The 13,899-nt window shown below is 41.1% G+C and overlaps 1 protein-coding gene across 1 annotated transcript in view; it reads left to right on the forward strand.

Annotated features, from left to right (window-relative positions):
• LOC106736657 (cytosolic phospholipase A2 zeta-like) overlaps positions 1-13,899 on the forward strand; it is a 46,447-nt gene extending 32,548 nt beyond the window's left edge. Inside the window, exons 15-20 of the mRNA XM_006263379.4 lie at positions 2,195-2,332; positions 4,316-4,423; positions 5,684-5,878; positions 6,274-6,440; positions 8,725-8,911; positions 11,257-13,899. Coding sequence (XP_006263441.3) covers positions 2,195-2,332; positions 4,316-4,423; positions 5,684-5,878; positions 6,274-6,440; positions 8,725-8,911; positions 11,257-11,477 — 1,016 coding nt within the window. The 3' untranslated portion in view covers positions 11,478-13,899. The remainder of the gene's footprint in view (positions 1-2,194; positions 2,333-4,315; positions 4,424-5,683; positions 5,879-6,273; positions 6,441-8,724; positions 8,912-11,256) is intronic.

Consider the following 13,899-nt stretch of genomic DNA (forward strand, 5'->3'; position numbering starts at 1 on the left):
CCTCAAAAAATTCCAGCTTTTACTTTTCACTCACTTTCTGACTGTAGAATAACAGAACCATTCTTTTGTTGCAAAGAACTCAGGAACACCACAGCAGCCCCATTTTTTTTTAACACAACGAATTCCTGTTTAAAATCTCTGGGTTCATCTTATGAATCATGTTTGCACACCCAGCAGTGCTAACATTGCATGGCATCTTGTGGCACCCTTGAAAGGATCTTAAGGCACCACAAGGTGCTGCAGCACTGTGGCTGAGAAGCACTGATCTAAAGTAAAAGATAAGAAACAATAGAAGGGTAAGCTTAAGGAAATGATGGCATGATACCAATCAGTTGTTCCAGCACTGCAGTTGCTGAGCTGCTACCAGGCTTGTTGTAAGCATGCAAGATTTGATGAAGGGCAACAGAGAAGCTGTGCAGATGTTTCTGAGGAGCTTCTTCCGAAAGAGCAAACCCAAAGGTTTTTATGTAAAGCTAATGAGGGGTGGTGGAAGCTGGCTCTGTGGGCCTGCTCTCTGGGCAGTCAGCCTCCTAGGGGTCAATGAAAGAAGATGGCTAGCATGAGTCTAGCCTATGAAAGGTGTGGAAGTCAAGTCAAGTAGTTTGTATTTGCTGCAATAGAGAAGATCTCAGTGCAGGGTTATAAGGAGAAAGGGTGACATAATCTATGTGATGAACCTGTCACTTTGAATTTGAGGAATAATCGAAGCAAGAGAAAAAGAAGTTGAGATACACAAGATAACGAGACCAGAGTTTTAGGTAAGGACACATAAAAAGACGATATTCTCAAAATGTTATATAGGAAGAATTGGCAGGATTTAGTGGAACTGAGAACCTGGAAAGAGAACAATATTTCTCTCCTCAACAGTGGTGTAACCCCAGTGGGGCAACTGTCCTGGGCATTGAGCTGAAGGTGTGGGGGTGAAAAAACAAATGCTGCTGGCAGCCTTGCAGTTGCCACAGCAACACCAGTGGCAACTGGAAGTTGCTAGTGCCCAGCTGTGTTGCTGTGCCACTGATCTTTAGCAATACTCATGGCATTGTTTAGAACTATCTTAACTAGATTGTTCTTGCAAACCTACTAGTCTGAGTTGGCAGGTGATGTGGCCTCTGCATAGATTGCTAGACTGGGCTCTTTTTCCAGCTCTGTCACTGGAATGCTGGGTGACCTGGGGCACTCTCTGTGCTTCAGTCTCCTTATCTGTAAAATGACATCTTCTGATGATTAGTATTAAACAGGAGCCAAGGACATTTATAGCATCCTTAATTAATCCATTTTTCATGATAAAATAGATATTAGGCTTGAGTAAATGGCTCAAACAAATTTCAGAAAGTTTAGATGTTGGAAATATAAATAATTAATTATGGATTGAAGGTATGAGTAATGATGTGGCACTCTGCTCAGTACTGACATGCTTCAATAACACTCTGTGCTGCTGTTTTAAAATAGTCACAAGCTGTTTCACACCTTAATGATTCAATCAATAAATATATGAAAACTTCAGTACTGCAAAGTATTTATCAAACCATCTAATTACTGAGCATTCTTATTCAGGTGCTTCACTACATGTTCATTATTAAGCATTTAAACCAGTGATTCTCAACTAGGGTGCCATGGCATTCTCGGGTACCTTCATGTCTTTTCAAGGGTGCATTGCAATGTTAGCAATGTTAGGTATGCAAACACAATTCACAAGATAAACCCAGAGGAAAGTAGGCATCAATAACTTTAAAGCATTCTGACCTGTTGAAGTCATCTTCAGTTCTTTGCAACAGCAGAATTGCCCTGTTCTTTTCCTATAGTTAAAAAATGAGTGGAAACTAAGAACTAGCACTTTTGGAGAGGTGCCTTAAATCTAAAAAGGTTGAAAAATGTTGATTTAGACAGTCATACTGCTTCTACTGCCACCAGCGTGATAGACACTAAGAAATCCTAGCTCCTAGCTTCATTGACAGGGGCTACCTTTCTCATGGATCCTTCATGGAAGCATCTGAAATCTGTGACGTTCCTGTGCAGAACAGCTTTGCCAGTTCCACTGCATGTGTGATTCACTGAAAGAAGGGGAAAAAATTTTCTGTGAGCACTGCTGGAAGAAACAGAGGGATGTTCTTCTTCAGTCATTTATATGTGCAGAGGTAAAGATGACTTGATTGCATTCCTGAGGTTGCCATTGATTTGCTGTCCTTGCTTTTAGAATGGTGTGAGTTCACTCCATATGAGGTTGGATTCCGGAAGTACGGGGCCTTTGTCCACACAGAAGACTTTGACAGTGAGTTCTTCATGGGCCAGCTAATCCAGAAACGTCCAGAGCCCAGGATTTGCTATCTACAGGGTATGATCTGAAATTAGTGGTTTGGAGCGGAAGATTAGAAACTCAGGAACATAAGCCCCTATCTTATTTTGTCCATGGCTGGAAAATTTGAAAGGTTAAATATGCCAAACTTCTCCAATGATTGCAAAAAAGTCCATCTATATGTTACCAAGTACAATCCAGACTTCCTTGGTCTGCAAGCAGACATCATGAAATAATAACATACCCCGTCTATACTGTTCATGTCAATTAGTTAATTTTGAAACCTGATGTTAACTGTTTTACTCCCTGTTATTTAAAGGTATCCTTTGCTCACTGGTGATTGTGGTGGTGAGGGTTAGGAGTGCTGGGGCTAGTGCAAATCAGTAGTTGTATACCAGCTGGCAGCTGCTATCTGTTTAAAAAATATACGGCAACACTGGAGTGGCATTATTTCTCTGCCTGACTTTCTGCTTTTCAGGCACGATCTCTGCTCAAAAGAGTACTATCCTTGGCAGAGAGAAGTGACCTATTATTGGCTAACCCCATTCCTCTGTGTGTAAAGAAGAGACCAATGGAATCAGTTGCCTAAGATCCCTGGGGAAGCTTATTCCTCTGGGCTGCACTGTGGTCTCTGTTGGATGCAGATGAGTGTCAGGGCTTAAACCAAGAAGTTTGAGGACAGTTGGGTGCTGAGGGATGGGATCTTGAATTGAAAGATAAGAAATGGTTTTTCTCCTGAGAATGAATTTCTGTAAATGGCTGCCAGGATTGAAAATATAGAAATTAGGTTTTTGCTAGGTTTCACACATTTGCTAGTCCCCAGATGAAGAACATATGAGGAACAGTGCTTCTCAACAGCTGTAGCTTATTTAAAATACAATATTCTTCTTCACATGATGCAGTCAAGGTTAACCAGTAGGGTTAAGCTATTTTAACAGTAGTACAGTCTCTTGGATCTTATCTCAGAGCAGAGGTGGCCAACCTGTGGTATGGGCAGCCCCTGTGTGTAGCGTGTAGCAGCTTGGTGAGGAGGAAGGCAGCACAGTGGCAGATGTGGTAGGGAACAAAGCAGAACTGTGGATTGGCAAGAGAAGGGGATAAGAATGGCACTTGGGGAGGGTGCAGGCCTAATTTGTGCCATGGCTACTAAAAAAGGTTGCTTCCCCCTATCTTAGAGCATGGGAGATGTTGCAGCAATGTGTCCATGGTAGTGTAGGGTATGTTTTCCCCATTTGTTACATTGCAGTATGCCACATAGTCAGAGTCCGGTCAGATGTCAGAGGGACGCTTCTATGAGCTGTGGTGACTCTATGAGTAGGGGTCTACCTAAACTGCAGCGAGACGAAGGAATTTTTATGGTCTGCTCGTGCTGTGTGGAGCTGATTTCATGGTCTTTTTGTGGCAAGCCCCCCTCCCCCCACATTGGCTAAGGAGCCCCAGAGGCTCCGCCTCTTGCTGCTGATTGACTGAGGCCAGTCAGTCATCTTCAGACTGCAGCATTGCATCTGGCTTCTTAAAAGATGGCACTGAAGCCCTTTCACTTTCCCAACTGGCACCTTCACTGAGTCTGTCTCTAGCTCAGCCTCTTAGTAGCTCTCTCTCAAACATCATGCTCTAGGGTTAGAGGGATTGCTGCACTTTCTTTGTATTTCAGTAAGCTTTTTTTTTTGTGTGTGACTCCACATACAATCGCAGAAAACACCATTTTTCATGGTGATTGTGGAAACCGTTGTTTTTTCTAGTTTCCATGAAAATCGTAAAACCGCAATTTATGGTTTTAGATCAGGGGCTATTGCTAACCTTAGCTACTTGTGTGTTTATTATAGAAAGATGTTTTTGAAGGTTGCTGTGTAGTGCACATGCTGTGAGGGCCTGGAGGAGCTGTCCTGCATGAGACCTGTCTGGAGGCAGTGATCAGCAGCCCATTAGGCCTTTCCAGCAAATGCACTGGGTCTGGGAAGCTTATTTGTGGTATCAATGCTTCCTTGTCTCTCTTGCCCTCACCCCTCCTTCTCTCTGCAGGAATGTGGGGAAGTGCCTTTGCTGCAAGCCTAGATGATATTTGTCTGAAAGTAGTTGGCATGGGCCTTAGCTTTCTAGAGCCTCTAAAAGATGTCATCAAAGTCATAGGTAAGAAAGTCCAAATACCTGTTTAGTAGCTGCTTCCAGAGGTCTTGATTTTTCAGCAAAATCACATGACATTCATATATCAAAATTGAAGAAGTCCTTTATCGTTTTCAAGGGAAGAGTAGGGGTGGTGGAGCTGGAAAATTAAAACCACCCGAGTCCCACTGTCTCCTATCATGGAGCATCTCTCGGAAGGACATGCACTGCTTATTGTCCTTCATGCTGTGTAGCATATAGAACCTACAAGGAAGTGTCTCTGCTCCTTTGTCAGCCTCTCTTCTTTCTAAAATTGACACGCTCTTCCATACTTCTTCATTTCTCTCTCTCCTATGCTTTGCCATGTCTCATTGGGCCGCCACCTTTTCCTTTTTTTCCTTATGGTTTACAATGATTATTCAATACCTGCATTCTCTCTCTCGTTTAATATTTGTTCTTAAAGGTGACACTGTGACTATAATCTTTGGCAATGCCTCTTTGAGGTAGGAACATATTACTCAAGGTTTTAGTTTTACAGATGGGGACCTGAGGTTCAGAAGTGCAGAGAGGTTAGGTGACCTGTCTAAGGTCACACAGAAAGTTTGTAGATCTGGGAACGGAACCAGATCTGAATCCCAGTCCAATGCCTCAACTGAAAGGACAAGAAGAATGCTCCAGTGCTATTTGGAAGACCTAACTTCATTCCCCTACTAAGCTGTTGATATTGTGTACAACTCTTGAATCATTTTGTCTCCCTGTGCCTTAGTTCCTCAACATGTAAAATTTCTCAGAGGGTGCTAAGAGAATAACTTCATTAACAATTGTCAGTTGTTCATTTACCCTGATGATAGGGGCCATATAAGTCCCATAGGTAGACTTTCTTTCTCTGTGTTTGTCGATTTCACCACGCTACTTCCCACTGCAGGTATAAGAACATCATAGTGAATTCTGAATGTTTCATGGTGACCATTGTCCCCTTGTGCAACAGAATCCGTAAGATCACAAGTTGGCAAAGGTTTCACTGAAATGAGTTAGAAATTATTGCATGACTCATGCAGGTCAACCTAAATGAGATATGCATATTATGAAGCTTGAATATGTAATTAAGTAGATTGGACTTCATTCTATTGTGCCCAGATGCTTTGGGTGGGGGCCAGAGATGGGGGAGTGGGAAAAGACTTCCATCAATAGATTAAACTTTTGTAGGTGAATAGATTTGCTGCTTAATGTTGGATTTGGATAAGTATGCTTTGAAATATATTCTGATAATTTCTGTGTTCTTCCTAGATGACTGCCGAAGATCCCATTTTCGGGACCCAACACGGTTAAAGACTCGTCTAGTTATACCAGGGGGACCCTTGCTACAAATTTTTCAGGATTTCTTCAAGTCCCGTTTCACCAGTGGTGAAACCTTCAACTTCATGCAAGGGCTGTATCTTCACAGGGATTATGTCAACATCAAGAAGTTTGTGGCCTGGAAAGGTAGCTATTCATGAAAGAAATTGGGCTGTGTTTTGAATATTCAGTTAGTATTTTAAAATCATGTGTTACTTCACCACATGGGGAGAATTTCCTCCTAGTATAAGTTTGGTTCAGCTTCACTGAAATCAATGGAGTGCTGCCTATTTATACTGCAATAGAAGATCTGACTCAGTTAGTCTGAAAAATTGTCTGATACGAAGTAGCAGGTGGTAGACATCTGCTTTCTGCTTTGCTTCCTCAATATCCAGAAGGCAGACCTGATTTTGATGTGGGACTATAGCATGTGTATTAAATAATTTTTCTAAAAGTTTCAGTGGCTGCTTCATTTGCTTGTTTAGGTGAAGGGTAACTAGAAGTGTTTTGATAACTAATGTAACTTCTTGGGGACCTTTCAGGCACTCATCTGGACGCCTTCCCCAACCAGCTGACTCCCATGGAAGACAGCCTGTATTTGGTAGATGGTGGCTTTTCTATAAACTCTCCCTTCCCATTGGTGCTCCAGTCAGAGCGTGATGTAGATGTTATTGTCTCATTCAACTATTCTTGGGAAGCTCCATTTGAGGTGAGATCTGAGCCCAGTTAGACAAAGGGAAAAGCATGGGACCGTATATTAGTAATGGTTACGTGAAGCAGTCATAGATGTTTTGACATATGCTCTTTTATGGAGAAAATACATATTTTAGCAAGTTTATGGTCACTTAGATCTTCAACTGTCACATCACACACTTCACTGTGAAATTCATACTACAGCATAACTCCACATTTGGAACTTCACAGTGACATTGGTGATTTGAATTCCACTCTTTCTGCTTGAAAAAAGCATAAACTGCTATTACTTCATCTAATGGAAGACTCTTTTGGCAGTATATGTAGTATGTAATTGTGCAACTCTAATTCTTCAGCAAAATGCGTTATTAGGTGAGCAAGCAACGGGGATAGTTGTTTATTATTCTCCACATGCTGTTTGTGGATCAGGCAAGTGTGTGTTTTAAAACGTTTTTTAACATAGCCAAATTCAGCATATGTAAGCTTAAAAAGTTGATTTGAATTTTTAGCAAAGTATGCTAGATATAATCTGTTTATTTCCAACTATCTCATCAATGTAAATATTGGTTCTAGTAAGACATTTCTCAGCGGCTGTCCACTATATGTTTATAGAAGTGGAGATCCATGAGATTCAGTAATAACAGTTGTTCCATCATTTCATAACAAACTACTTATTTTATTGCTAGAAACAGGTAATAAAACAGTATCCCATTTTTCTACAAATGTGTCAGATGATATATTTCTAACATTCCAATGTTACATTTGCATATTAATTACAGAAACATTGTATCATTTGGTTTTATTGAGGAAAGAAATCAGAGTGTCTTCTGAAAGTCTCCTTTCAAGTTTAACTGTGAATGTGGATATACAACATTTCTGTAATTTTCAAGTGTGTAGTTCATTTATAATACTTCTAGAAAAACAGATGTATACCCCAGGCACCAGCTGGGAATTTCCTTTGTTTGAATTAAATGAAAATGAAATTGAAGTGTGCCTTTGAGAGAGTTTTAAAGGTGATGCAGTGTTTAGATATTAGCTTATTGTTTAGATTTCCCCCCCTTTGTGTCAGAGCCAATGGCTGCTTGTACATGTGCTGGTTCGTGTTCTAAATAGAAAGCTCCAGCGTGGCCTTATCGTCATATGTGTCAATTCCCGTGTGTTTAAAAATGGCCACTGGAGCACTTTATCTAAACCTCGTTGAATGAGGTTTAGGTAAAGCATTCTGCAGCCATTTTTAAGCCCTTGGGAGCATAATACATGCAACGGTGAGGCATTTTAATTAGAGTGGCTCTCTGGGAACTGCTCTCATTAAAACACTTCCTCCACCCCCAAGCATGTGTATAGGCATGTGTATAGGCAGACACAGCTTAAAATTCCTCAGAGGCCTGGAATAAGGGCTAGAATTTCACCATATAAGTATTGTATAAATTGTATAAAATTTATAATACAATATAAATACTGTATTGCTCATTTGCATATTTCTCTGTCTCAAATGTTATGCTGTATTTTGGCTTTTGTTTGTTCTGTTTCCTTGAGGAAACTAAATTAATCTTTTCCCACATCATTCATTCCTCATTTTAATCATTTTATCTGTTTAGACAGATTCTGGGAATGAAAGATGTTTGGGATAGAAATAATCTAGGGAAACTGACCCAAAAGTCAGATAGGCAGGCAGTAAACAGGGTGCAGGCATACAATGCATTTATTCTGGGCTGTTGTCAATTTCCTCTGGAGATAACACGTGACACGTAGCACTTATGCCAGAGAAAATGCTGTTCTCAAATATAGTTACTTCTGAGGAGGCAAGATGTATATTTACTCCAGAAAAAGTTATTCCAGTGTGTGTTTTATGTCTACTCCAGCTGTGTCACTTTGATGCTGGAGTAGCTATTTTTTCTATGTAAACTTGTTTCCATAGCATTTAGGAGTCAAGTCCTATTGCAGTGAGCACACAACTCACTGAATAGATTGGTTTTTAATGCTTTTGCTATTGTTTTGTATCAGAAACAGTAGTGTAACTAGGGCCGGATCAGTGGGGCACCAGCCCTAATTGTGGCTGCCCGCTTTAGAGGTGATACCAGCAGCAACTCTTCATATTCTGCACTGTCCTGCTCTGCCACTCAGTCTTCTTCCCTGTTCCTTGTGCATGTTCCTTTCCAGCCCTCCCCCCACACCCTTGCTCTTTAGCACTTGATAGCATTGCTGACTAGGGGGCTGAAATTTTTCACTAATGCCCTCCCTCTATGCATTATGGTTAGACGTAGCTGAAATAACTCTTAAGATTTGTTTTCTGATCATAGGTCTTAAATTTGACTCAGAAATACTGTGAAGAACGGGAAATCCCCTTTCCAAAAATCATCTTGAGCAAGGAAGACGAAAAGAAGCCAAAGGAGTGTTATATGTTTATGGATGATGAGGACCCAAAGGCTCCTATAGTGCTTCACTTTCCATTGGTGAATGACACGTTCCAGAAATACAAAGCACCAGGTAAGGGAAAGTGTGTGCAGATTCTTTACAGCATTCAGGTATGCTTAGCTAGACAGAGTGTTGGGACTGCCTGGACATTCCTAACTGTAAAAGCTCGACTCTTTACCATTGTTAGTTTCCTTTAACTTAATAAACTGCTATTTTCTTACAGCCAGAACAGTAACAACTTTGTTATCTGTCTCAAAAGCTGGTTAAGGGGTGGAAGAATCTAGCTAGATACTTAATTGTTTATCTGTGAACTAGTGGCTGCCCCATGGAATATTTTTGCCTTGTATGATGGTTAGCAGTAACCTAATCTTTATGGTTTAAAATTTTTCATTTGGTGGCATAATGGTACTTGTATTTGCATTAGGAGGACTGAAATAATATCTTAGCTTTTGCCCCAAACCTTGTAATTTAGGGTTTATGAGCCATTATTTCACTTGAGAATACAAATACTTCTTGTCTACTTAGCCCTCTAAGATCCATTTTAAAATCAAGTTTAGAGAGCATAGAAAATATGGGGCTTTCTTTTAAACATATCTAAGGACCCCTGCCCACTAGGTTATAAGTTCTCTTTTTTTTTTTTCCTTCTGACGCATAATTACTAACATGTCTCTTACACACTAGCTTCAATAGGGTCTCTTGGATTTACTGCTGGGATGTTAAACACTTTAATTACTATGATTTTAAAAAGCAAATGTGTTACTACTTCAGTTATGCTTTAGGGTTGTTGGTTGTAGCTGTGTTGGCTATGTCCATCTAAGGACATAGGTAGACACGGTTCTTTGGGTAGATGTGATATCTTTTATTAGAATAATTAAATAGTTGGAAAAATTGTTCTTTGCAAGCTTTCAGGCACAAAAATCCTTCTTCAGGCATAGAGAGAGTCTGCTGGTGAATTGTGTGCTCTCCTGGGTAGAATAGGAGCCAATCTGTAAAATGCAGGTCTGTGAAAATGCAAATGCATGGCAATGAGGATCAGAGGGATGGGAGACAATAGATGTGAGACAGAACCAGCAATCACCCTAAACACACCAAAAAAGCTGTAATTTACAGCCAAGCTCTTCTATACCATCAAATTTCCATTGAGGAGAATACCTGTGGTCATCGCCTCACAAATCTCAACAGGGCTTTCACCCAACAATGACACCCTCCAGAGAGAGAGATGATATTTTTGAAACAGCCACCTGGTTGTCAAATGAAGAATTGCTGCAGTACAAAAAGAAAATCCTCATGAATTGCACACCATTAGTTATGACTTGACATCCTTCCCTGGAACCTAAATAGAAAATCATCAAACAATTCTGACCCATATTAGAAGAAGACCCAGTTCTTAAAGAGGTCTTTCCAGAACCACCCATTCTAGCCTTCAAACAATCACTGACCCTCACCAACCTCATCACCAGAAGCAAACTTCTTATGGCCCAAAGCACACCAAGTGGATCCAGACCATGCCAGGACAAGAAGTATAAAACCTGCCAACACATCTCCACGGCTCCCGGAATAACTACACCCCACAACAGAACCATCACCATTCCTGGATCTTACACCTGCACCTCCAGAAATATAATACATCTCACTCAGTGGATCAAATGCCCTGATGGAAAATATGTAGGAGAAAGCAAACAACAACTGCACACCAGAATGAATGCACACTGGAAATCTGTCAAGGACAAAAATACCCAATTACCTGTGGGTGCACATTTATCACAAGAAAACCACTGTCTCTCTGATCTCTCAGTTCTAATCCTCAAAGGGAATTTACAAAATATCTTTTGTAGATAAGCCTACAAACTTCACTTAATAAATCTACTGGATGCAGAAAATCATGGACTAAATATAGAGATTGGATTTATGGCACATTATAACTGAACTCCAGGTGACCTGTCTGCAATTTACCGCCTATATTCCTGTATCATTAGTGCACCATTCCCCCCCTCCCACCTGTCTCTCACCTATTGTCTCCCATCCTTCCGATCCTCACTGCCATGCATTTGCATTTTTAAAGACCTGCATTTTACATATTGGCTCCTATTCTACCTTGGAGTGCACACAGTTCACCAGCTGACTCTCTCTCTATGCCTGAAGTAGGATGTTTGTGCCTGAAAGCTTGCAAAGTACAATTTTCCCAACTATTTAATTGTTCTAATAAAAGATATTACATCTACCCAAAGAATCTTGTCTGCCTTACTACTTTCAGTAACAGTTTAGTAATTTGACATTGTCTGCCAAGGAGAGACAAAACTAGCCGGAAGAATGACCCAGATTCAATACATGTTTAGTTATTCTGTGACTTTCTCTGCTGTATCCCATTAAAAGGTTTGAGGAAAACCTTCAGAATTCATTTTTTTCTCTTGCTACAGGAATAGAACGGGAGTCAGAAGATGAGAGATCCTTTGGTGACTTTGTCATTGAGAATAAAGATTCTCCCTATCGTACACTAAACTTTACCTTTGAGCCATATGATTTTGATAGGCTGGTAGGAGTGAACTGCTACAATGTTCTGAATAACAAGGACACACTCTTCAAAGCCCTCCATTTGGCTCTGCACAGGAGGAAGTTAAAGAAGGGCATCAGGACCTAAGAATCTTCTTGGTGTGGGATACAAGTGGACTGTGATGCACCAAAGGCATATGGTTCAAACAGCAACACTGAGGCTGTGGCTGCTGCAAGCTACCTCCTCGAATGGGAGAGGCACGCATAGCACTGAAAACTTACTACAGATATGGTGGAAACCTTTCTCTTTCTCTCCCTCTCCTACTCTTCTGTGCCTTTACAGAGTTTGCAAAGCCCAAAGAGATAACAGTAATAGTTCTTTTTTACCAAATGCATGTTCAGATTCACTTACCTATGTGTGTTTTAGGGAGAATGCAATTTTTCTCTTGGTGTTTGCCACAACCACAGGTATAATGGTGTTCTAGAAACATTTGTTCTTTTCAGTGACTCATGTAAGAGTTGACATTTGGATGTCAGGTGTGAGATGTTGATAGAATCCAAATCAAACACTATGGCAAGGTATGGAGGAAGAATTTGGTTTGCTAACAGAGTCCTATATTTTGAGGCCTAGATAAAGTGGGCTTATTATTCTACAGCCTAATTCAAGCATCTAAGCCTAAAAGGTTTTTATTTATTTCTTTTTAATATCTGCTTCATGTAATGTTTTAAAGTGTTCAGTGTTTGGACTATGAAACCTTTAAACAGGTTGGGTGGGTGATGGGAACAGCTATGGGCACTAAAATGGCCCCACAGTATGCCAACCTTTTTATGAGCCACCTGGAAGAAGACTTCCTTAAGAACTGCACCATCAAACCCTTGCTATACTTAAGATACATTGATGACATCTTCATCATTTGGACTGAGAACCTGCAATCTCTGATTGAGTTCAACCAGAAATTCAACAGTCACCATCCCTCCATCCGACTTTCTTTAGAATACTCCAGCACCACCATCTCCTTTTTAGACACAATGATCAGTATCCAGAAGGGTAAAATACAGACCACAGTATACAAGAAACCCACAGACCAACATACATATCTGCACAGAACCAGCAATCACCCGAAACACACCAAAAAAGCTGTGATATACAGCCAAGCCCTCAGATACCACTGCATTTGCACCGAAGAGAACACCTGGGATCGCCACCTCACCAATCTTAAAAAGGCTTTCACCCAGCAAGGACACTCCTCCAGAGAGGTAGATCGCACATTTGAAAGAGCCACCTGGGTACCACGTGAAGAACTGCTGCAGTACAGAAGAAAACCCCCCACAAATCGCACACCGCTGGTTATGACCTATCACCCCTCCCTTGAACCTGTACGGAAAATCCTCAAAAAATTGCAACCCATATTAGAAAGAGACCCTATTCTTAAAAAGATCTTCCCAGAGCCACCCGTCCTAGCCTTCAAACAAGCACCGAACCTCGCCAACCTCATCACCAGAAGCAAACTTCCTCAAGCCCAGAACACACCAAAAGGATCCAGACCGTGCCAGGACAAGAAATGCAAAGCCTGCCCACACACCCCCACAATTACTACACCCCACAAAAGAGCCATCAGCATCCCAGGATCTTACAGCTGCACCTCCAGAAATGTAATATACCTCATCCAATGCACCAAATGCCCTGAAGGAAAATATGTAGGAGAGACCAAACAACAACTGCGCACCAGAATGAACGCACACCGGAAATCCATCAAAGACAGAAACACCCAATTACCGGTGGGGGCACATTTCTCACAGGAGGGCCACTCTCTCTCCAATCTCTCAGTCCTGATCCTCAAGGGAAACTTACACAGCACTTCCCAGAGACGAGCCTATGAGCTCCATTTCATCAACCTGCTGGATACTAGAGATCATGGACTAAACATAGACATTGGATTTTTGATACATTATAATATGCTGGCAACTGACTCCCCAGCCCAGCCCCTGGCTTCTTTACTTTTCATTCCATCCAGGAAGAGCACACGCCAACTGCTGAAACTTCCTTAGCCTGACAAAGGGGTTTTGAACCTGAAAGCTTGCTTAATAACTATTCTCCAACCATTTGAGTGGGTCTAATAAAAGATATCAAATTCACCCAAGGAACCTTGTCAGCAAACAGAGAGTGCTTTCCTAGGTGTTTCTAGAGCAGTTCCACTTAACAGTCCTCTAGCGTAGTTGGGGAAGGTGCTGGGAATTTTCGGTAAAGAATCCTTGACTCTGAAAATTGCTTCCCTCCTGCCACTACAACCTGGTCCACAAGACCCTTTGATTTTTGTCCAGGTTTTGTGAGAACTCATCTACTTTCGCAGAACTTCTTATGGAAGATGAAGGGAAGGTGTTTGAAGGAGGTTGGAATGTAGGCTGTTTTTTAAAGTTGCCTAGATTTTTTTGAGGTAGTATGTTTTTAAGAGATTTATAAGATGATTTTACTAAAGTGTTTGTGTTGGAGGAAGTCTGTGATGCATCTAGTTCTCAAGATGTAGGCAACTTATAAATGTGAAGAAATAAAATGAATGTGAGATGCTGCT

The sequence above is a fragment of the Alligator mississippiensis genome, chromosome 2 (genome assembly GCF_030867095.1).
Source record: "Alligator mississippiensis isolate rAllMis1 chromosome 2, rAllMis1, whole genome shotgun sequence".
NCBI lineage: Eukaryota > Metazoa > Chordata > Crocodylia > Alligatoridae > Alligator > Alligator mississippiensis.